We start from the raw sequence: 24,380 nt of genomic DNA, 5'->3' as shown, positions 1-24,380 counted from the left end.
CAGTGGGAAGGGGAAGTAAAATTTTCCATATCTTGGCATAAATCACATGCAGGAGCCTGGGTGGGCTTATTCTCATCAATGGTACATACTGATGTACTTTTATACTTAAAAAAAAAAATGTGTTAATCTGTTTCGGTTGGTGAAAGAATCATTTTGTTTCTCCTCTTAAGTGAAATTTTGCTCAGTCACTGAATAGCGAACTGTTAGAATGCTTTTATAAAGTGTATGTTATATAAATTCATCTTAATATAATAGAAGCAATAGAGTATGATAAGACACACATGGATACAGATAGGTTCTGTTCCTGGCCCTGACTCTTGAGCCACTCATTCCACCTCTATGAGTCATGTCTTTGGCTTGGCCTGTGGTTCTCAGCCTGAATATTTCTGGATGCTTGTGAGTTTTCTATGAGAATTACAAGTTTTTATTTTTATTTTAAAAAGGATGTAGTGAGTGCTGTCAAGTAATTTTAGTATCTCAGTTTATGATTATGTTTAGCATAATTTTGGTGCCAAATAGTACAGCTTTAATTATTTCAATCTAATAATGATATTACAGGGGCACACTTGCTACATAAATGTTGTGTTTATAAATAGTAAAGCCTAAATAGTGTCAATCAGGTAATGAATGAATAAAAGTTCACAGCAGTTTAAATAGAGAAAAGGCTCTTATACATAGTAGGATAGGCATAAACAAAATAAAGGAGGTTTTTGGAGCAGTCAGTACAAGATTCATATAGCAAGCAGGATGGAATTAAAGCAAAATGGTTTCATTGTATTTAATACTGTTATTTTGAATTTTATTGGTTTTTTGTTGAATTTATTTTAAATATATTTTGGTTTCATAGATTTATATATATATGTGGCATAAGAGTTATAAGCATAAGGATTTTACATCTGATTGTACATCTGTATACTGCTAAGTAACATTACATTAAAAATAATTTAAACTAATATCAGGGGTCTGAAAGATTTTTTTCTCTTCCAAAAAAGTGCTAATGTGGTACTTCCCTGGTGGTCTAGTGGTAAAGACTCTGCACTCCCAGTGCAGGGGGCATGGTTTCGATCCCTGGTCAGGGAACTAAGATCCCACATGCTGCACATCACGGCCAAAAAAAAAAAAAAAAAAAAAGGCTAATACATTATTCAGTTTTTGATGTGTAAATGTTAAAATTTTCCCTATACTATATATCACTTCACTGTTAACTTTAAGATATTTAAGGAGGTCTTTTAAATTCTTGTTTGGTAAATTTCAACAAAACAGAGAAATGAAATTTGTCCCATTATGGATATACAGTTCCACAGAATAGTATGGCTGTTGTTATTGTCAGTGGTCATCATCCATTCTGTTTCATAGTACACATGAAGAAAAAGGTACAATTCAACATTGGAGAAATTAAATTGTTAACAACGCAGAGACCCATTTTTTGCTGTGCTGTTCCCTACAGAAAGAAGATGGCTGGAAATTTCATATGAGTGGGGAAACTGGAAGGTGAAATGCTAGGAATATTGTTTTACCCAGGCTCTCTGCTCTAGAAGTCAAGTGAACTCAAGTGTAGGGAAACAAAGGAGTTAAGTGTATCTAAGATTTCTCCTTTGGGGCTGAAATAGATAAAAGTAGACATATGGAGAATAATGAAATATAAAGAAATAAAAAGGGAAAAAGAAAGTCACTAAATGCTCCTTTACCCTCTCACTTAGTTTTGGTTTTAAAAGCCATCATTCTCCCACAACCCTATGCCGCAAATACCATGAAATTACTCTCTCTGTGATCCCAGTTACCTGGTTATATTTATTACTAGTATTGGTCATAAATCTCTTCCTAATCTCATAGACTTTGTAGATAGGGAATAATATATCATATAATTGATGTGATTTAGAAATAATTTTCCATTTGGGCTGACATAGAAATTTTCTTAAGCCAAGAATTTGGGCCTCACCTCTACATCTAATCCATCATTAGTCCTGTTGATTCTACTTTCAGGATATATCTTGAATTGACATGCTTCTATGTCACCATCATCTAGTCCAAATGACTACTATCTCTGTTATCTGGACAACTTCTGTCATCTTGTACCTGGGTTTTCTAACTGGTCCACCTGCATTTATTCTGCTATCACTCACCCCCCCAAGTCTCCATGCAGCAATTAGAATGAACAGCAGTTCCTGATCTTGGCACTTCTTTGCTTAAAATTCTTAAGTGACTTCCCATTAGGATACATTGAAAATCTTTGACCTTACCTTCAAGGTCCTACTTGATCTGACCCCCAACTGACTCTCAGTCTATGCTCACTGTACTCTTGTCCACTGTCCTGCTCTCATAGCTGCCAGTACATTAAATCCCTTCGCAGTTAAGGGCCTTTGCATGTGCACCTTCTAAGTTAGAATGAAAACATACACACACATGCTCCAACTCCCCAACCTAGCTAGCTAATTCCTAATAATCCTCTGGTGCCAACTTAAATGTCATTTTCTTGAGGAAATAGATCTCTTTATAATACCTAGTACTTTTTACTTCATTGCACTTATCATAAGTATAATTAGATACAAAATTCTAGCTAATCCCTGGGAGATTGTTTTTGCTTACCTTTTTATCTTCAGCAGTTAGCATAGTGTTTGAGCCATTGGTGTTCAGTAATTGAATGTCTAGATGATTGGATGGATGGCAGTGTGTCAATATTGCCATTTTCATATAAAGTATAACATATTTATAGGTAATTATTGCTTTTAGAGGTATTACTTTCCAATAGAATAAAGAACACCTGGGGCTTCCCTGGTGGCGCAGTGGTTGAGAATCCGCCTGCCGATGCAGGGGACACGGGTTCGTGTCCGGTCCGGTAAGATCCCACGTGCCACGGAGCGGCTGGGCCCGTGAGCCATGGCCGCTGAGCCTGCGCGTCCGGAGCCTGCGCTCCGCAATGGGAGAGGCCACAACAGTGAGAGGCCCGCGTACCACAAAAAAAAAAAAAAAAAAAAAGAGTAAAGAACACCTGATCTCGTTTTTCAAATAATTTAATCTGCATTTGTGGTTTACATACCTCAAATTTCAAATTAACATCTCTTAAAACACTAAAAATAACCTTGAAGCGATTTTATGCCTGTATGATTTAACCAAGTGAATATCAGTAGTGGTTGTATTAATTTAAAAGAAATACATATTTTCCTTGAGAGTAACATGGAATCAAATTTGACTATTTGAATCTCATTTCCACTGTAGAGGTGTTTAACAATATTATTTCATTAGCATCCATTTTTCTTTTTGAATCTAACAGTAATGTCAGTAATGAATTGCAGTGTGTAGCTTATTTCTTCATTTCTTTTTTGCTTTAGTTCATATAGCAGTGTGTTCTTTTCAACCAAAATTTAATACTTTGCTATTGTGACTTGAGGTGAAAAATATAATTTCTTTTTCGTAAAGATAGCACTCTTCTTGGGGCAGATTCTTTAAACAAGGGCCAGAACACCTCAAAACAGTCAAATAACTGTAGATATTCTGCATGATCAATAGTTCTTTAATCCTGTGAGTGCCTAGTTTGGCTTTGTCACCCCTTCGAGTGTAGAATTTTAGAGATTCATGAGTAGTGAGTAGTTTTAAAGTTTACTGCTCATAACAAAGGGGAAATTTGTGATTTTTATATATTCCCAAGGAATATATAAAATTTATTGAATTCTTCTGTTGTACATAATTAAGTGGCTTCTACTCTTAAAGAGGTAAGAAATTTCTTAAAAAGTATTTGTACCCTCAAAGTATTTAAAATACTGAAATTTGTTTTTATTAGAATAGTCATTTTATTCTAATCTGTTCCCTAAGTTACATAATACAATATAATCCTTTAGTTTGAATCCTTATAAAATTTGAAAATTATATTTCCATGATTTAACATAAAGCTTTTCTTATTTAATATTAATGTCATTTTAAAAAATCAGAAATACCCTTAAACAATCATAGATTAGTTGTTTCATTAACATATTAGTGAATATAAGGAATTAATACCAGTCATTGATGACATAATAAAATACTTTTTTTTTAAACATCCTTATTGGAGTATAATTGCTTTACAATGGTGTGTTCGTTTCTGCTTTACAACAAAGTGAATCAGTTATACATATACATATGTTCCCATATCTCTTCCCTCTTGCGTCTCCCTCCCTCCCATCCTCCCGATCCCACAACTCTAGGTGGTCACAAACCACCTAGCTGATCTCCCTGTGCCATGGGGCTGCTTCCCACTAGCTATCCACCCTACGTTTGGTAGTGTATATATGTCCATGCCACTCTCTCACTTCGTCACAACTTACCCTTCCCCCTCCCCATATCCTCAAGTCCATGCTCTAGTAGGTCTGTGTTTTATTCCCGTCCTACCCCTAGTCTCTTCATGACATTTTTTTTTCTTAGATTCCATATATATGTGTTAGCATATGGTATTTGTTTTTCTCCTCTGACTTACTTCACTCTGTATGACAGACTCCAGGTCCATCCACCTCACTACAAATAACTCAGTTTCATTTCTTTTTATGGCTGAGTAATGTTACATTGTATATATGTGCCACATCTTCTTTATCCATTCATCTGTTGTTGGAGATTTAGGTTGCTTCCATGTCCTGGCTACTGTAAATAGAGCTGCAATGAACATTTTGGTACATGACTCTCTTTGAATTATGGTTTTCTTAGGGTATATGCCCAGTACTGGGATTGCTGGGTCATATGGTAGTTCTATTTGGAGTTTTTTAAGGAACCTCCATACTGTTCTCCACAGTGGCTGTATCAATTTATATTTCCACCAACAGTGAAAGAGTGTTCCCTTTGCTCCACACCCTCTCCAGCATTTATTGTTTGTAGACTTTTTGATGATGGCCATTCTGACTGGTGTGAGATGATATCTCATTGTAGTTTTGATTTGCATTTCTCTAATGATTAATGTTGTTGAGCATTCTTTCATGTGTTTGTTGGCAATCTGTATATCTTCTTTGGAGAAATGTCTATTTAGGTCTTCTGCCCATTTTTGGATTGGATTGTTTGTTTGTTTGTTACTGAGCTTCATGAGTTGCTTATAAATTTTGGAGATTGATCCTTTCTCAGTTGCTTCATTTGCAACTATTTTCTCCCATTCGGAGGGTTCTCTTTTGGTCTTCTTTATGGTATCCTTTGCTGTGCAAAAGCTTTTAAGTGTCATTAGATCCCATTTGTTTATTTTTGTTTTTATTTCCATTTCTCTAGGAGGTGGGTCAAAAAGGATCTTGCTGTGATTTATGTCATAGAGTGTTCTGCCTATGTTTTCCTCTAAGAGTTTGATAGTGTCTGGCCTTACATGTAGGTCTTTAACCCATTTTGAGTTTATTTTTGTGTGTGGTGTTAGGGAGTGTTCTAGTTTCATACTTTTACATGTACCTGTCCAGCTTTCCCAGCACCACTTATTGAAGAGGCTGTCTTTTCTCCACTGTATATTCTTGTCTACTTTATCAAAGATATGGTGACCATATGTGTGTGGGTTTATCTCTGTTCTTTCTATCCTGTTCCATTGATCTATATTTCTGTTTTTGTGCCAGTACCATACTGTCTTGATTACTGTAGCTTTGTAGTATAGTCTGAAGTCAGGGAGTCTGATTCCACCAGTTCCGTTTTTCGTTCTCAATATTGCTTTGGCTATTCGGGGTCTTTTGTGTTTTCATACAAATTGTGAAATTTTTTGTTCTAGTTCTGTACAAAATCCCAGTGGTAGTTTGATAGGGATTGTATTGAATCTGTAGATTGCTTTGGGTAGTACAGTCATTTTCACAATGTTGATTCTTCCAATCCGAGAACATGGTATATCTCTCCATTTATTTGTATCATCTTTAATTTCTTTCATCAGTGTTTTATAATTTTCTGCATACAGGTCTTTTGTCTCCTTAGGTAGGTTTATTCCTAGATATTTTATTCTTTTTGTTGTAATGGTAAATGGGAGTGTTTTCTTAATTTCACTCTCAGATTTTTCATCATTAGTGTATAAGAATGCCAGATATTTCTGTGCATTAATTTTGTATCCTGCTACTTTACCAAATTCATTGATTAGCTCTAGTAGTTTTCTGGTAGCATGTTTAGGATTCTCTATGTATAGTATCATGTCATCTGCAAACAGTGATAGCTTTACTTCTTTTCTGATTTGGATTCCTTTTATTTCTTTTTCTTCTCTGATTGCTGTGGCTAGAACTTCCAAAATTATGTTGAATAAGAGTGGTGAGAGTGGGCAACCTTGTCTTGTTCCTGATCTTAGTGGAAATGATTTCAGTTTTTCACCATTGAGGATGATGTTGGCTGTGGGTTTGTCATATCTGACCTTTATTATGTTGAGGAAAGTTCCCTCTATGCCTACTTTCTACAGGGTTTTTATCATAAATGGGTGTTGAATTTTGTCAAAAGCTTTCTCTGCATCTATTGAGATGATCATATGGTTTTTCTCCTTCAGTTTGTTGATATGGTGTATCACGTGGATTGATTTGAGTATATTGAAGAATCCTTGCATTCCTGGAATAAACCCCCCTTGATCATGGTGTGTGATCCTTTTAATGTGCTGTTGGATTCTGTTTGCTAGTATTTTGTTGAGGATTTTTGCATCTATGTTCATCAGTGATATTGGCCTGTAGTTTTCTTTCTTTGTGACTTCTTTGTCTGGTTTTGGTATCAGGGTGATGGTGGCCTCATAGAATGAGTTTGGGAGTGTTCCCCCCTCTGCTATCTTTTGGAAGAGTTTGAGAAGGATAGTTGTTAGCACTTCTCTAAATATTTGATAGAATTCGCCTGTGAAGCCATCTGGTTCTGGGGTTTTGTTTGTTGGAAGATTTTTAATCACAGTTTCAATTTCAGTGCTTGTGATTGGTCTCTTCATATTTTCTATCTCTTCCTGGTTCAATCTCGGCATGTTGTGCATTTCTAAGAATTTGTCCATTTCTTCCAGGTTGTCCATTTTATTGGCATACAGTTGCTTGTAGTAATCTCTCATAATCTTTCGTATTTCTGCAGTGTCCATTGTTACATTTCCTTTTTCATTTCTAATTCTGTTGATTTGAGTCTTCTCCCTTTTTTTCTTGATGAGTCAGGCTAATGGTTTATCAATTTTGTTTATCTTCTCAAAGAACCAGCTTTTAGTTTTATTGATCTTTGCTATCATTTCCTTCATTTCTTTTTCATTTATTTCTGATCTGATCTTTATGATTTCTTTCCTTCTGCTAAATGTGGGAGTTTTTTTGTTCTTCTTTCTCTAATTGCTTTAGGTGCCAGGTTAGGTTGTGTATTCGAGATGTTTCTTGTTTCTTAAGGTAGGATTGTATTGCTATAAACTTCCCTCTCAGAACTGCTTTTGCTGCATCCCATAGGTTTGAGTCGTCATGTCTCCATTGTCATTTGTTTGTAGGTATTTTTTGATTTCCTCTGATTTCTTCAGTGATCACTTCGTTATTAAGTAGTGTATTGTTTAGCCTCCATGTGTTTGGTTTTCTTACAGATCTTTTCCTGTAATTGATATCTAGTCTCATAGTGTTGTGGTCGGAAAAGATACTTGATATGATTTCAATTTTCTTAAATTTACCAACTCTAGATTTGTGACCCAAGATATGATCTATCCTGGAGAATGTTCCATGAGCACTTGAGAAAAATGTGTATTCTGTTGTTTTTGGATGGAATGTCCTATAAATATCAATTAAGTACATCTTATTTAATGTATCATTTAAAACTTGTGTTTCCTTATTTATTTTCATTTTGGATGATCTGTCCATTGGTGAAAGTGGGCTGTTAAAGTACCCTACTATGATTGTGTTACTGTCGATTTCCCCTTTTATGGCTGTTAGTATTTGCCTTATGTACTGAGGTGTTCCTGTGTTCGGTGCATAAATATTTACAGTTGTTATATCTTCTTCATGGATCGATCCCTTGATCATTATGTAGTGTCCTTCTTTGTCTCTTGTAATAGTCTTTATTTTAAAGTCTATTTTGTCTGATATGAGAATTGCTACTCCAGCTTTCTTCTGATTTCCATTTGCATGGAATATCTTTTTCCATCCCCTCACTTTCAGTCTGTATGTGTCCCTAGGTCTGAAGTGGGTCTCTTGTCAACAGCATATATATGGGTCTTGTTTTTGTATCCATTCAGCCAGCCTGTGTCTTTTGGTGGGAGCATTTAATCCATTTACATTTAAGGTAATTATCGATATGTATGTTCCTATTACCATTTACTTAATTGTTTCGAGTTTGTTCTTGTAGGTCTTTTCCTTCTCTTGTGTTTCTTGCCTAGAGAAGTTCCTTTAGCATTTGTTGTAAAGCTGGTTTGGTGTTGCTGAACTCTCTCAGCTTTTGCTTGTCTGTAAAGGTTTTAATTTCTCCATCAAATCTGAATGAGATCCTTGCTTGGTAGAATAATCTTGGTTGTAGGTTTTTCTCCTTCATCACCTTAAATATGTCCTGCCACTCCCTTCTGGCTTGCAGAATTTCTGCTGAAAGATCAGCTGTTAACTTTATGGGGATTCCCTTGTGTGTTATTTGTTGTTTTTCCCTTGCTGCTTTTAATATGTTTTCTTTATATTTAATTTTTGATAGTTTGATTAATATGTGTCTTGGCATGTTTTTCCTTGGATTTATCCTATATGGGACTCTCTGTGCTTCCTGGACTTGATTAACTATTTCCTTTCCCAAATTAGGGAAGTTTTCAACTATAATCTCTTCAAATATTTTCTCAGTCCCTTTCTTTTTCTCTTCTTCTTCTGGGACCCCTATAATTCGAATGTTGTTGCATTTAATGTTGTCCCAGAGGTCTCTGAGACTGTCCTCAATTCTTTTCATTCTTTTTTCTTTATTCTGCTCTGCAGTAGTTATTTCCACTATTTTATCTTCCAGGTCACTTATCTGTTCTTCTGCCTCAGTTATTCTGCTATTGATCCCATCTAGAGTATTTTAAATTTCATTTATTGTGTTGTTTATCATTGCTTGCTTCCTCTTTAGTACTTCTAGGTCCTTGTTAAGTGTTTCTTGCATTTTGTCTATTCTATTTCCAAGATTTTGGATCATGTTTACTATCATTATTCTGAATTCTTTTTCAGGTAGACTGCCTATTTCCTCTTCATTTGTTAGATCTGGTGGGTTTTTTACCTTGCTCCTTCATCTGCAGTGTGTTTTTCTGTCTTTTCATTTTGCTTATCTTACTGTGTTTGGTGTCTCCTTTTTGCAGGCTGCAGGTTCGTAGTTCCCATTGATTTTGGTGTCTGTCCCCAGTGGCTAAGGTTGGTTCAGTGGGTTGAGTCGGTTTCCTGGTTGAGGGTACTAGTGCCTGTGTTCTGGTGGATGAGGCTGGATCTTGTCTTTCTAGTGGCACGTCCACACCTGGGGGTGTGTTTCGGGGTGTCTGTAGCCTTATTATGATTTTAGGCAGCCTCTCTGCTAATGGATGGGGCTGTGGTCCTGTCTTGCCAGTTGTTGGGCATAGGGTGTCCAGCAGTGTAGTTTGCTGGTCGTTGAATGAAGCTGGGTCTTGGTGTTGAGATGGAGGTCTCTGGGAGATTTTTGCCATTTGATATTACATGGAGCTGTGAGGTCTCTTGTGGACCAGTGTCCTGAAGTTGGTTCTCCCACCTCAGAGACACAGCCCTGATGCTTGGCTGGAGCACCAAGAGCCTTTAGTCCACACGGCTCAGATTAAAAGGGAGAAAAAAATAGAAAGGAAAGGAAGGAAGGAAGAAAGGTAGAAAGGAAGGGAGGAATGAAGGAAGGAAGGAATAAAGGAAGGAAGAAAATATAAAATAAAGTAGGGGAAAATAAAGTTATTAAAATAAAAAATAATTATTAAAAAGAAAAAATTTTTTAAAGTTAAAAAAAATGGGATGGTCAGAACCCTAGGACAAATGGTGAAAGCAAAGCTATACAGACAAAATCTCACATAGCAGCACACAAGTACACACTCACAAAAAGAGAAAAAGGGGACAAAAATAATATATCTTGCTCCCAAAGTCCACCTCCTCAACTTGGAATGATTCGCTGTCCATTCAGGTATTCCACAGATGCAGGGCACTTCAAGTTGATTGTGGAGCTTTAATCCGCTGCTTCTGAGACTGCTGGGAGAGACCTCCTCCTCTCCTCTTTGTTTGCACAGCTCCTGGGGTTCAGCTTTGGACTTGGCCCTGCCTCTGTGAGTAGGTCGCCCCAGGGCATTTGCTCTTTGCTCAGACAGTAAGGGGTTAAAAGAGCAGCTGATTCGGGGGCTCTGGCTCACTCAGGCCAAGGGGAGGGAGGGGTACGGATGCGGGGCAAGCCTGCGGCGGCAGAGGCCAACGTGACGTTGCACCAGCCTGAGGCGCGCTGTGCGTTCTCCCGGGCAAGTTGTCCCTGGATCCCGGGACCCTGGCAGTGGCAGGCTGCACAGGCTCCCGTGAGGGGAGGTGTGGAGAGTGACCTGTGCTCGCACACAGGCTTCTTGGTGGTGGCAGCAGCACCCTTAGCGTCTCATGCTTGTCTCTGGTGTCTGCGCTGATAGCCGCAGCTCACGCCCGTTTCTGGAGCTCCTTTACACAGTGCCCTTAATCCCCTCTCTTCTCGCACCAGGAAACAAAGAGGCAAGAAAAAGTCTCTTGTCTCTTCGGCAGCTCTGCGCCGAAGCTCTCCGAGCTCTCTGGAGCTCCCTTAAGTGGCGAGCTTAATCCCCTCCTCGCACCCCAGGAAGCAAAGAGGGAAGAAAAAGTCTCTTGCCTCTTTGGCAGCTCCAGACTTCTCCCAGACTCCCTCCACCGCTAGCGGGCTAGGCCATGGTGCACTAACCCCTTCAGGCTGTGTTCACTCTGCCAACCCCAGTCCTCTCCCTGTGATCCTACCGAAGCCTGACCCTCAGTTCCCAGCCCCCGCCCGCCCCGGTGGGTGAGCAGACAAGCCTCTCACGCTGGTGAGTGCTGGTCGGCACCGATCCTCTGTGCGGGAATCTCTCCACTTTGCCCTCCGCACCCTGTTGCTGCGCTCTCCTCCACGGCTCTGAAGCTCCCCCCGTCCACCACCCGCAGTCTCCGCCCACAAAGGGGCTTCTAGTGTGTGGGAACCTTTCCTCCTTCACAGCTCCCTCCCACTGGTGCAGTCCCATCCCTATTCTTTTGTCTCTGTTTATTCTTTTTTCTTTTCCCCTACCCAGGTATATGGGGAGTTTCTTGCCTTTTGGGAGGTCGGAGGTCTTCTGCCAGCGTTCAGTGGGTGTTCTGTTGGAGCAGTTCCACGTGTAGATGTATTTCTGATGTATCTGTGGGGAGGAAGGTGATCTCCGCGTCTTACTCTTCCGCCATTGTCTCTCTCAACTCAGCAAAATGAACTTTTAAATCTAGAGAGGATGCCTGTGCCTGGCGGCTGACCCTCCGAAGCCCGAATTTTTAATTCTTATGCTCTTTCTATAACCTGCAAAGCAATTATTAACTGTAATTACTTTATGGCAGTCTTTTTAAAAGCAGCTATTTTATTTTCCTTGGAATTGCTAACTAAAGGAGTCCTTTAAATATTTAAAATAAATTTTATGGGCTATTTTTGAGTTCTGAAAATGATCATTTAGTTTTCTAATATTTAAAGCCATAAAACTGCTATGATACCTGATCTTGGGTTATTTTTAACACTTTACATATTACTTTATACTTTTGTATGTATGTATGTGTATATGTGCATGTCTCTGTGTGTGTGTGTGTGTGTGTGTGTGTGTGTGTGTGTGTGTGTGTGTAGTATATGTATATATATATATAAATGGTCTATGTGGTCCATGCTTTCTCTTGGGAGGGTGAAACAAGTAAGCCTGTGATTCAACAATACAAATAGAATAGAAAGATATTATTTTTCTCAAATTTATTTTCCATGCACATAGAAAAGAGCAACTCCCTAGAATCATAATTAAATAGTTGCTTTAGAAAGGGGTGGGCTTCCCTGGTGGCGCAGTGGTTGAGAGTCCGCCTGCCAATGCAGGGGACACAGGTTTGTGCCCCGGTCCGGGAGGATCCCACATGCTGCAGAGTGGCTGGGCCCGTGAGCCATGGCCGCTGAACCTGTGCGTCCGGAGCCTGTGCTCTGCAATGGGAGGGGCCACAATAGTGAGAGGCCCATGTACCTAAAAAAAAAAAAAAAAAAAAAAAAAAGGAAAGAAAAGGGTGTGTGTGGGTGTGTGTCCTCTCCACTCAGTAACCTAAAGAATTTTTTTTGCCTCCTTACAGTTAACGGTTTTCTTCTTTTTCCCTTTATTTATCATCAACTATTGAACATCTTCCATTTCTTAGATCTTGGAAACACAAGTTGAGTAAGGCAAGATTTTTTTGTCCTCTAGGAGTTCTTATTCAAGCATAGACATGTAAACATATAAGTACAATACAGAAGAGTGTAATTGGTAGTATTTGGATAGACGCATATGTGGGTCAGAGTTGAGGGCACCAAAGAGTAGATAGTTACATCTGCCTGGGGTTTAAATCATGCTTCAGAAAAGAGGTAATGCTTGAGTCTAGTCTTGAACAGCTATTCTCTGTGAGGATAAGAAAGGAAAAGCATTCTAGACAGAGAACAGCATGAGAAAAGGCAGGACTGTAAAGCAGCAAGGTGTGTTAGAGCATAAGGTAGAAGGAGTGTAGTATGAATGAAGCTAGGAGACATTGGGAGGGACTAAATCCTGAAGAACTTGGTATATTATGTTTGGACTTTATCCTGACAGCAATGGACCATTGAAGAGTTTGTTTTTGTAGGACAGTGACGTTACCAGATTCAAAATTTTGACAATATTCTTAATGCTGTGATGGGAGTGCTGATATATATGGCATGGCAGGAAAAAGCTGTAAACCTCAAGATGGAAAGTCTAGTTCAACCAAGTGAGAGATGACCAGGGCTTGAATTAAAGCAGCAGAAGTTAGAATAGAAAGGAACAATAGAATATGAGAGATGTTTATGAGATATAATTAGTAAGGCCTTATTTCCTATTGGATATAGTTGGGAACTGTGGTGGTGGGACAGAATTAAAGGTGATGTCTAGATTTGAAGAGGAAATATAATGAGTTAAGTTTTGGACATATTGAATTTGAGGGATGTTACAGAACTTCCAAGTACAAATGTCTGGGAGATAGTTGCATAAATGCATCTACAGGTTAGGAGAGAGATTTGAGGTGGAGTTAAGAATTGTTGAGCTTTTCGATAAATATATATTGAATTATTTTTATGTGCCAGTGATGTACCTGGCATCCAGCATACTATGAGGAACAAACTACACGATATCTGCTTTAAAACTAATAAAGGAGAGAAACAGAAATCAGTCATGAAGGTATGTCATTACAAACTGAGACAAATGCTATAAGGAAACATAAGATCCTATGAGAAAATTTTAACAGAAGGGCCTGATCTAGTCTGGGGCTGGGGCATCAGGGAATGCTCTTATTTGAGTTGAAATCTGAAGAACTAGTAGGAGTAGGGAAAAGAGGGAATATGGGCAAGAAGAGTATCCCAGGCAGAGGGAACATCAGCATCATACTAATAAGGTTGTCAAACTGAGTTTAAAAAATAATGAATGAGGGGCTTCCCTGGTGGTGCAGTGGTTGAGTCCGCCTGCCAATGCAGGGGACACGGGTTCGTGCCCCGGTCCGGGAAGATCCCACATGCCGCGGAGCGGCTGGGCCCGTGAGCCATGACCGCTGAGCTTGCGTGTCCAGAGCCTGTGCTCTGCAACGGGAGAGGCCACAACAGTGAGAGGCCCGCTTACTGCAAAAATAATAATAATAATAATAATGAATGAAAAAGAAACACCTAACTGTATACTATGAAATGACATGTATAAACCATAGGGATAGGGATACAAGAAAGTTGAAAGGAAAAGGATGGGAAAAGCTATATCATGCAAGCAAAAGCCGTATTACTAGAGATAAAGAGAACTTTATAGTGATAAATGTACTTGATAACATAGTCTCAAAATGTGTAAATCATATGGAGAATTTGATAAATCTGTAATCATAGTGGAAGATCTTAACACATCTCTCTGATAGAACCAGAAGACAAAAAGCATCATTAAGACTATAGACGATTTGAGCACAATTAGCAAATCTAACTAATGGACATATGTAGAACACTGTAACCACCAGCAACAAAATATACATTCTTTATGTATAATTGACTATATGCTGGGCAATAAAGTAAAGACAAATACATTTTAAAGGATTGAAATAATACAGAATATGCTCTCTGACTATAATGTCATTAAGCTAGAAATTAGTAACAAAAAGATAATTGGAAAATCTCCGTATGTTTGTTAATCAAAATAATATACTTCTAGGTAACCCATGGAGCAAAAAAAAAATCACAGTGCAAATTAGAAAATATTTTGTAGTAAACCATAACAAAATTATTACATATCAAAATTTGAGGGATAGGGGCTTTCCTGGTGGCACAGTGGTTAAGAATCCATCTGCCAATGCAGGGGACATGAGTTTGAGCCCTGGTCCAAGAAGATCCCACAGGCCACAGAGCAACTAAGCCTGTGCACCACAACTACTGAGCCTGCACTCTAGAGCCCATGAGCCACAACTACTGAAGCCCATGTGCCTAGAGCCCATGCTCCACAACAAGAGAAGCCACAGCAATGAGAAGCCCGTGCACTGCAACAAAGCGTAGCCCCCGCTCGCAACTAGAGAAAGCCAGTGTGCAGCAACAAAGACCCAACAGAGCCAAAAATAAATAAATAAATTTATTTTAAAAAAATTTGAGGGATACAGTTAAATATATGCTTAGAGGATAATTTATAGCTTTAAAACCGTACATCTGAAATGAAGCTGAATATCAATAAGCATCTATATCAAGAAATTTTTTTAAAGAGCATCATATTAAACCCACTGAAAGCAGCAGAGAAATAATAAATCAGCAAAAATGAAATTCAGTAAAGCCAAAAATTGGTTCTCTAGAAAGATTAATAAAATTGATAAACCCTTTGTGATTTAAAACAAAGCATACAAAATTAATATAGTAAATGAAAGTGAGGATATTTTACAATCTTATAATCATAGGAAAGTCATAAGAATAATCTGTTGTCAATAAATTTGGAAATTTAAATGAAGTAGATAAGTTTCTAGAAAATGCAGCTTACCAAAAATTAACAAAAGAAATAGAGAATGTCAAAAATTCTATGACAATTAAAGAAAGAGTTCATAATATTTTTTAATAATTTTTATTGGGAATATAGTTGATTTACAATGTTGTGTTAGTTTCAGGTGTACAGCAAAGTGAATCTGTTATACATACATATCCACTCTTTTATAGATTCTTTTCCCATATAGGCCATTACAGAGTATTGAGTTCCCTGTGCTGCTGTAGTAGGTTCTTATTAGTTATCTATTTTATATGTAGTAGTGTATATGTGTCAACCCCTATGTTCCAATTTATCCCTCCACTCCTTTACCTGCCAGTAACCATAAGTTTATTTTCTACATCTGTAACTCTTTTTCTGTTTTGTAGCCTTTTAAAATTTTTATTATTTATTTATTTTGGCTGCGTTGGGTCTTCATTGCTGCATGCGGGCTTTCTCTAGTTGCAGTGAGTGGGGGCTACTCTTCATTGCAGTGCGCAGGCTGCTCATTGCGGTGGCTTTTCTTGTTGAGGCACACAGGCTCTAGGTGCACGGGCTTCAGTAGTTGTAGCACCCAGGCTCAGTAGTTGTGGCACATGGGCTTAGTTGCTCTGCGGCATGTGGGATCTTCCTGGACTAGGGCTCGAACCCATGTCCATGCGTTGGCAGGTGGATTCTTAACCATTGTGCCACCAGGGTAGTCCCATAGCCTTTTTTAAGATTCCACATGTAAGCGATATCATATATTTGTCTTTCTCTGTCTGACTTACTTCATTCAGTATGACAATCTCTAAGTCTATCCAACTTGCTGCAAATGGCATTATTTCGTTCTTTTTAATGGCTGAGTAATATTTCATTCTATATATGTGCCACATCTTCTTTATCCATTCCTGTGTTGATGGACATTTAGGTTGCTTCCATGTCCTGGCTATTGTAAATAGTGCTGCAGTGAACATTGGGGCACATGTGTCTTTTCAAAGTGTGGTTTTCTCCAGATATATGCTCAGGAGTGGGATTGCTGGATCATGTGATAGCTCTAATTTCAGTTTTTTAAGGAACCTCCACACTGTTCTCCATAGTGGCTGTACCAGTTTACATTCCCATCAACAGTGTAGGAGAGTTCCCTTGAGAATTCATAATATTAAACCTTCCCACAAAGGAAACGAGGATAAATGGCTTCATAATTGAACTATACCAAACTTTTAAGAAAAAAATTATGCATATCTTATACAAATTCTTCCAAAGAATAGTTGAAAGAGGGAACATATATCAACTTGTTTTATTAGACCAGCATAACCTTAATACAAAATACTTCTCAAGGACAATACATGAAATGAAGATAATAGACCAATTTCCTTCATGAACATAAATGTAAAAATTAATAAACTTAGTAACAAACCAGAACCAAGTCCAGCAATACAATAAAAATGATATAATCTTTCTATTTTGAGGTCAGCTGATTAGCAACCTTCATTCCAACTGCTATCTTAATTTCCCTTTGCCATATACTACAGTCACAAATTCTGGGGAATCAAACATAGATTGCTTTGGAGGGCCATAATTTTGCCCTGCCACATAAATCTCAACCAGGCTGGGTTTATTCCAAGGATGCAAAGCTGTTTAACATTAAAAAAAATCAATCAATGTAGTTCATCACATTAATAATAAAAGAAGAAAGTCACATAATTATAATAGATGTAGGAAAAAATTATAGAATCAACATTATTTTTTAGAAATCTTAGCAAATTAGGAATATATAGGAACATCCTTAATCTATTAAAAGGTGTCTACAATGGAGAACAGACTTGTGGTTGCCAATGGGGAGGGAGATGGGGGAAAAAGGGACTGGGTGTTTGGGGTTAGCAGATGTTAACTATTATATATAGAATAGATAAACAACAGAGTCCTACTGTATAGCACAGGGAACTGTCTTCAATATCCTGTGATAAACCATAATGGAAAAGAATTTTTTAAAGAATGTATATATAATATAATATAATATATAATATAATACTATAAATAACTGAATCACTTTGCTGTCTAGCAAAAATTAACACAACATTTAAATTAACTATACTTCAAGGAAAAAAGTGTCTACAAAGCAAAGCAACAATAACAACAAAAACCCTATATCAGGCATCTTGTGAAATATTGAAGGCTTTCCCTTTTGGTTTAGGAAAAAGACAATAATACTCTATTTCACATTGTATTAAAGGTTCTAGCTAATGCAATAAGGGGGAAAAAAGGAAGAAAAAAATAAAATTAAAAATAAATGAAGATTAGAAAGGAGGAAATAAGCAATCATTAATCATATATAATAGATTGTATACATTTTAAAAATCCAAAATAATTTTAGGTAGGTTAGTGGAGATTAGGAAAGTCTCTGGATATGCAGTCAATATTCAACAATTAACTTATTTTCTATATATACAATAAAGAGAAAACAAATTATGCCATTTCTAGTATTATAAAAAAAATCATATACATACAAATGAATCTAACAAAGGATGTATGACTTCTATTCTGAAAATTATAAAACATTATTAAGAAACATTCTAAAAACCTGAAATAATTGGAGGGATACACTATATTCATGGATAGGAATATGCAGTGTTGTACAGATATCCCTACTTCCCAATACGATCTATAGATTTAGTACAGTTCTGGTCACATTTCCAATAGGTGTGTTTGTGTCTGTGTGTATAACCTGACAATCTGATTCTAAAATTCACATGGAAGTACAAAGGGCCAAGAATAAACAGCACTTTTTATTTTTTTCGGTACACGGGCCTCTCACTGTCGCGGCCTCTCCCATTGCGGAGCACAGGCTCTGGACACGCAGGCCCAGCGGCCATGGCTCACGGGCCCAGCCGCTCCGCGGCATGTGGGATCCTCCTGGACCGGGGCATGAACCCGTGTCCCCTGCATCGGCAGGCGGAGTCTCAACCACTGTGCCACCAGGGAAGCCCTAAACAGCATTTTTGAAGAACAAGGTAGGAGGACTTACCCTATTCGATATCAAGACTTATTGTAAAGCTCCACTAAGATTAGCTCTAGACTCAAAATGGATTTAAAAATACATAGAAACTTGTTTTATGACAAAAGGACCACTGTAGAGCAATAGGGAAAGAACAGTCTTTTCAGTGAATGGTGTTGAAATAATATGTAAGAAACTTGACTGCTACCTAACACCATTCACAAAAATTAATTCCATGTCAATTATAGATTAAAAGTGCAAGGCAAAACAACAAAGCTAAGAGATAATATCATACTTATGATCTTAGTGTATAAAATGATTTAAAAACCTATGCTTTCATACTAAACCTAAAAGAAAAAGATTGATAAATTCCATCACTTTTTCATAAAAGACATCAAGAGAATGCAATAGCAAGTGACACAAGAGAAGATGTTTTCATCATATATAACCTTTAAATGGCTCATATCCACTGTTCCTACAAGTCAACCCTAACACAACAAATGGTAAATAGAAGGTGGGCAAGAGCATTGACTAGGCACTTCTCAGATGAAAAACATCCAAAAGATAAACACATGAAAAGGTGCATAAACTCTCAGTAACTGGGGAAAACATAAAACTGCAGTAAGTTATCACAATTTACCTACAAGAATTGCTAGATTTTTAAAAACTGACAGTACCGAGTGTTGTGAGGATGTGGAGCAGCAGCAGCCTCTTACACTGCTGAAAGGACTGTACATTGGTGCAGTCGCTCTTGGAACAGTTTGACATCATCTCCTAAAGTTCAAGCTGTTCATATCCTTAACCAAGCTATTCTCCTAAGTATATTTCCAACAGAAATGTGTAGAGTAAGACACATTTGTAAGACTTGTACATGAATGTTCATGGTACTGTTATTCATAATAGCCTCAAACTGGAAACACTCATGTATATAATATCAACATTAGAATGGGTGAATAAACTGCAGTGTAGTTATACAGTGGAATATCTTACAGCATTGAAAATGAACATCCTACGGTTACACAAAGCAACATGGATGAATGTTACAAATATGTTCACTGTAAAGGGTAAGACACAAAATCATAATACATATCGTATGGTTCTATTCACATAAACTTCAAAAAGCAATAAAAACAAAACTACAGTGTTTAGAGTTATCTGCTTAAGGTGTGAAAGTATAAAGAAAAACAAGGAAATGTGTATTGTAAGAGTCAGAATAATGGTTACCTTTGGGGAGAAAGGAAGCGAGGGTGACTGGGGAGGAGACCAAAGTGGGACGGTTCTGGGGTTTTTATTTCCTATGTTAGCTTGCTAGGTGCTTAAATCATTGAGCTGTACAATTTTGTATACTTTTTTTCCTACAGGTTTCATGTTGTACAATTGTAAAAAGGTTTAAAATTGTAGAGAGAATGCTGAGCAGACAGGTCGGAGAGGACAGATTTCATGTAAAAGTTTGTTTTTAAAGAATGGTGATGGGGCTTCCTTGGTGGCGCAGTGGTTGAGAGTCCGCCTGCCGATGCAGGGAATACGGGTTCGTGCCCTGGTCCGGGAGGATCCCACGTGCCGTGGAGCGGCTGGGCCCGTGAGCCATGGCCGCTGAGCCTGCGTGTCCGGAGCCTGTGCTCCGCAACGGGAGAGGCCCCAGCAGCGAGAGGCCCGCGTACCGTGAAGGAAAAAAAAAAAAAAGAATGGTGATGAGCAACACTTAAATGCAGTGAGATTTATCCAAAACTTTCCATTTGGTAGTGATTAAAGCTCAGTGAATACTAAATGCCTTACTTCGGTAAACATTGTTTACCAGTAGGTAAGTACAGGCAGTCCTCACTTTGTATGGTAGTGTGGAAACCAAAAAGAAAAAAAGATAACCATACAAGATAGAACTGTACAAAATGATCTTAATAATCAGTGGGAAAAAATAACAGTTGCTCCATAATCTTTAAAAATTTTTGTCAAAACATTAAAAATTCTTCTATGTTGGTTATAAATATATAGGGAAATGAAAAAAATAGTAAAGCTAATATTAATTTAGTACAATGTAATATGAAACATTAGAAACAATTAGAATTATAGTGCTTTATTTCTTTGTAAAAAACTTAACCAAGAATAGTTTGAACAGTGCTTTGCCTTCTCCTTGTATGACTTAGAAAAACAGAGCTAGTAGAGTAAGCATCTTTTCTGTGCCGTGGCAAATTTTAATACTCTTTTCTACTAAATTTGGATCAGCTTCCAACACTTTATCCTTTGCACTTTCAGTGTCATGAAATATCTCCAAGAATTCCTTTATTGTGAAGTTTTTTGCTGTTGTCACTTCTTCTGGGACATCTTCCTTTTTGTCACAACTACTTTCCTCATTTACATCAATAATTTCACCTTCACTAAATTCCTCTGACTGCATATCTGTGCCTCTCAAACACTGGCAGTGACAACATTCCCGCAATCAGCTGTTTTTTCTGTTACTCCACTTATATTCAATTTGAATTTCACTCCAGTGTCATCATTTTTCCTTTCTGTGTAGCACTTTTATCTTTGTTGGCCAGTTCCCTCTTTCAGTTACCATTTTGTAAAATTTCATATGAGTTTATCACTGGGAGGCAAGAAGGTAAACCAGCTACATGCTTTGCTGTCTGTAGGCAACCTGAATAACAGATGAGAAGTGACCTGCCACCAACAGACTTTGAAAAGAAGTGATGTGATTGGTCACTGAAATGATGTGCATCTCTTATTAACATAGTGACCTATGAACTGAAGTGCCAGCAAAGAAGTTCGTATTTATGTAGTTACTCACACTTAGTATACTGTGGTAAGTGAAGTTGGAACCATGTTGTTGAGGGACTGGTATTTAACTAAACTGTGGAAGCTGAAATTTGTGCATATGGGAAGCCTGGGAAGTGAGGACTGACTGTAATTCAAAGAAGGTTGAACCATTTGATCAATTAAATAAATATTTGGTTGGTTTTGATTAGATTGAGGATGTAGGGCTACTTGGGCTATGTGATTTCTGAGCTATTGAATGCCTGATATATTTTATGTGGAAGTGTAATTTTGATACTACTCTTGCAGTTTCTTTAATCCTTTTAGGTACTTCCTTACAGAGGACCTTTCATACTAACTCTCTAGAACAAAACCCCTAGTTGTAGTAAATAAAATCAGTGGTTTTAGGAGAATAATAGTGATGATGATTATGCATTCACCATGAAGCAATTGACATTGAAAGTAACTTAAAAAAAATAATATTTTACATAATGTTGACATTCTAATAATTGAAGATAAAAATGGTTAACAAATCAACTTTGATTCATTTAGTCCGGTGACTCCATTTTCACCATCTTCATACTAGCAAATATTTTATTATTAAATGAAAAAGATAAGGTCTCACTCTGTGTTGGTCAAAACTGAAAAGTGTTAATTTATTGTTTGATTTCCTGCAGGTGAACTGGCATAGAGGTTGATCTCAAGATGCCATTAGTGAAAAGAAACATTGATCCTAGGCACTTGTGCCACACAGCACTGCCTAGAGGAATTAAGAATGAACTGGAATGTGTAACCAATATTTCCTTGGCAAATATAATTAGACAACTAAGTAGCCTAAGTAAGTATTTTTACATCAATTAAAAATATTACTCGCAAACCAGAATGTTATGCGTTAGGGTATTAAGATGATATTCTTGTGATTAATTTGGAGGGGGTGGATAGTTGATGAGAAGAGTACAAAGTTAACTTGAGAAATGTAGTCATTTTAAGTAAAATTAATGCATTTTAGAATCATTTCTTCTTCCCCTGCATGTTTCCTCTGGGAAAGGGAAATAAGGATAGAATCTTTAGGAACAGAATCACATGATGGTTAAGAATTAATGAGATTGTTTTTAAAATATAATTCAGTCTGTAAAAGGTGGTGCTCAAGTTGTACTTTTGCTTGCTTGTTATCACTATTTACTTTTTTAGAGGCTTAAACTATTTGTGTTTGGGGATGCTAGTATCTCTCTCTTTATATACATATATATATATCTTAATCTTATTAGCCTAGGGAAATTTTTTTGTATCACCAAATATCTAAAAGTGAAAGATGTGGAATAGTAACTAACTAGTCAGAGGATTAGGTTAGTCAGGTGAGTTGTCTAAAGGACATTAGGATATCAGTCAAGTGTCTGATTTGCAGCATGATGGCAGACAGAAGGCAAGCAGGGGTTGGTCAGATAATAAAGGCCAGTGGAAGGGACAGGTTAGGGGAAGAGGAGACAGGCCAGTATGTTTCCATTATAAGATTACAGAACAGAGCTACTAGGTTAAGGAATTGAATAAATTATTTCCCATTTATTCTAAATGTAATATTAGAAAAATTTTTTAAATCTAGTTTATCTTTTGAATTGAAGGATTACATTTTTATTAGACATTTAGATTTCATTTTAAAGATAAAACAAGATGTTTTTGGTCTACATATCTTACCTAAGTAGTCCTAGATTTATCAGCCATACTCACCCACATAGATTGGCTTTATAGGCAGGATTAGCTCCTCTTTTCTTTTCCTTTTAACTTTTGTTCTTTCTTTTTATAATTGAGTACTTAGCACAAGGTAAAAAGATGTTGTTAATCTGATTTGTTTCAAGTGAGAGCATTTGAACATACACATGTAGTCAGAGCAACATAAAAAGTTATATTTGAATATTCTTGGTGAGACCACTAAATTTCTACATTGCCTATGAAATAGTTGTAAGAGTAAATTAAAAGACTGTTTCTTTGAATTTAAGTGTATTCCCTGTCCCATTTGGTGGGGTTTTTTTTCAGGTTAGTTATCAGCAGTGAATCACTAACGTATTGTTTACTTGTTTCTTCCTTGAGAAATTCAATATAAAGTGTACTTTTGAGACAAGTTAAAAGAAAAGGCCTAGAAAGTACGTTAATATATGATTATCCATATTGTTTAAAGTCATTTGCTAGCACTAATCGGTTTTATGATCTGTTAGATTCTATTAATGTAACATAACTTCATATAAAATTTATATATTCTATATGTATATGGGTACATCAGCTTGTTAATATTAAAATACATGTTAAGAGCATAGAAATAACATTAATAAAATTGGTTAAAATATTTATTTAAATTAAAATGAATATTAGATCTAATATAAATGTATTGTTTTAGGTATATTTTCAATATAGAATTTAGAACTAATGTGTGTCAGTTTTGCAGTACTAACCTGTATCTTACATAACCTGAAGTTGAAAATTTAAGGAATTTTCAAGTTTGATACAGAAAGTCCATATAAGCAACATCTGTCAGCAAGCACATGGTCATGTTGTAGCCAGACTGAAAATAGAAATACATTGTAAAGATATAACTAAGTTAGGTTTGGGGTACTTCAAACTTGGAATCAGAGACTATAGAGGCATTTTCTAAGCAGTTTGTAGAGATTCTAAAAAAGAAAAAAGAGAAAAAGCATAAAATATTGTAGCAAGGTGTAACAATAGTTTACCACTCCAGAATTAAGCTCTCTGGCAGCTTTCCCACGTGACATAGTTGAGAACCTGGAATTAAATTTAAAAGGCCTCTAGATAGCCAGAATAAAGAAGCCCAAGCACTAAAGACCATGCACATAAAATAACCAGATGATCCCTCTCCCAATTTGTTTACTTTTACTTTGATAATTCAGACAGGGTTTATGATGTGGTTTCCAAACATTAATGTTTCAGAGCATTAAAAGAGGAGATACGGGGGGGAGAGAAGCAGGCAGTACTGAAGCCAACCAAAAGATGTAGTTTATAGCAAAGGAAGAAGTGACATAAGGGAAAAAGCAACATAGTCAGTTCATGCTACCAAGATGAGCTGATAGAGCCTACTTCTTGTTCTCAATCACAGAAAATTTGACAGATAGATAGGAAAGTAGATGGGTAAGAGGGTGGATAAATAGATTGGCTCTATAAGACTAATTAGGTAATAGATAGACAAAGGACAGATAACACTGAATATTTTGCTGTGTGATAAAGGTACATGTTTCTTGTCCGAAAAGAACATACCCCATTTAGTTGAAGAGTCTAATATTATGAATTCTGTGAGTTTCAAACAGTGTGAGCATGTATATAATTAAAATCAGGAGTTTTAGATTATAGGAACTGAGAAAAGGGAGATAGGCATAGGTGAAGTCATTAGAGGAGGCTTGCTGAATGAAATGTGAATTGAATTGGGCCTTTAAGGAACAAAAGAATTTGGAAACTGGATATGAATGAAGAAGGAAGACATTTCAACTTGCATGTACAAGTAGGCAGATGAATGGAGGCAAAAATAAATATATGAGGGTGTTTAAAGGGACAAATGATATTAGACATGTAAGGTGGAGCTTGATT

General features: G+C 37.0%; 1 protein-coding gene across 29 annotated transcripts in view; it reads left to right on the top strand.

The window, feature by feature from the left end:
- Positions 1-24,380, top strand: part of WASF1 (WASP family member 1) — a 150,608-nt gene that overhangs the window by 104,203 nt on the left and 22,025 nt on the right. For 21 of the 29 annotated variants that reach the window (XM_067011631.1, XM_067011637.1, XM_067011649.1 and 18 more), the window contains one exon: positions 21,470-21,630. In XM_067011631.1, the coding sequence (XP_066867732.1) occupies positions 21,498-21,630 (133 nt within the window). In that variant the 5' untranslated portion in view covers positions 21,470-21,497. Of the gene's footprint in view, positions 1-17,894; positions 18,061-20,671; positions 20,842-21,469; positions 21,631-24,380 lie in introns of those variants that run through there. The other 8 variants (XM_067011641.1, XM_067011639.1, XM_067011634.1 and 5 more) reach the window with 2 other exon arrangements.

This window comes from Kogia breviceps, chromosome 13 (assembly GCF_026419965.1).
Source record: "Kogia breviceps isolate mKogBre1 chromosome 13, mKogBre1 haplotype 1, whole genome shotgun sequence".
NCBI lineage: Eukaryota > Metazoa > Chordata > Mammalia > Artiodactyla > Physeteridae > Kogia > Kogia breviceps.
This window is presented reverse-complemented; position numbering and strand designations above follow the sequence as displayed.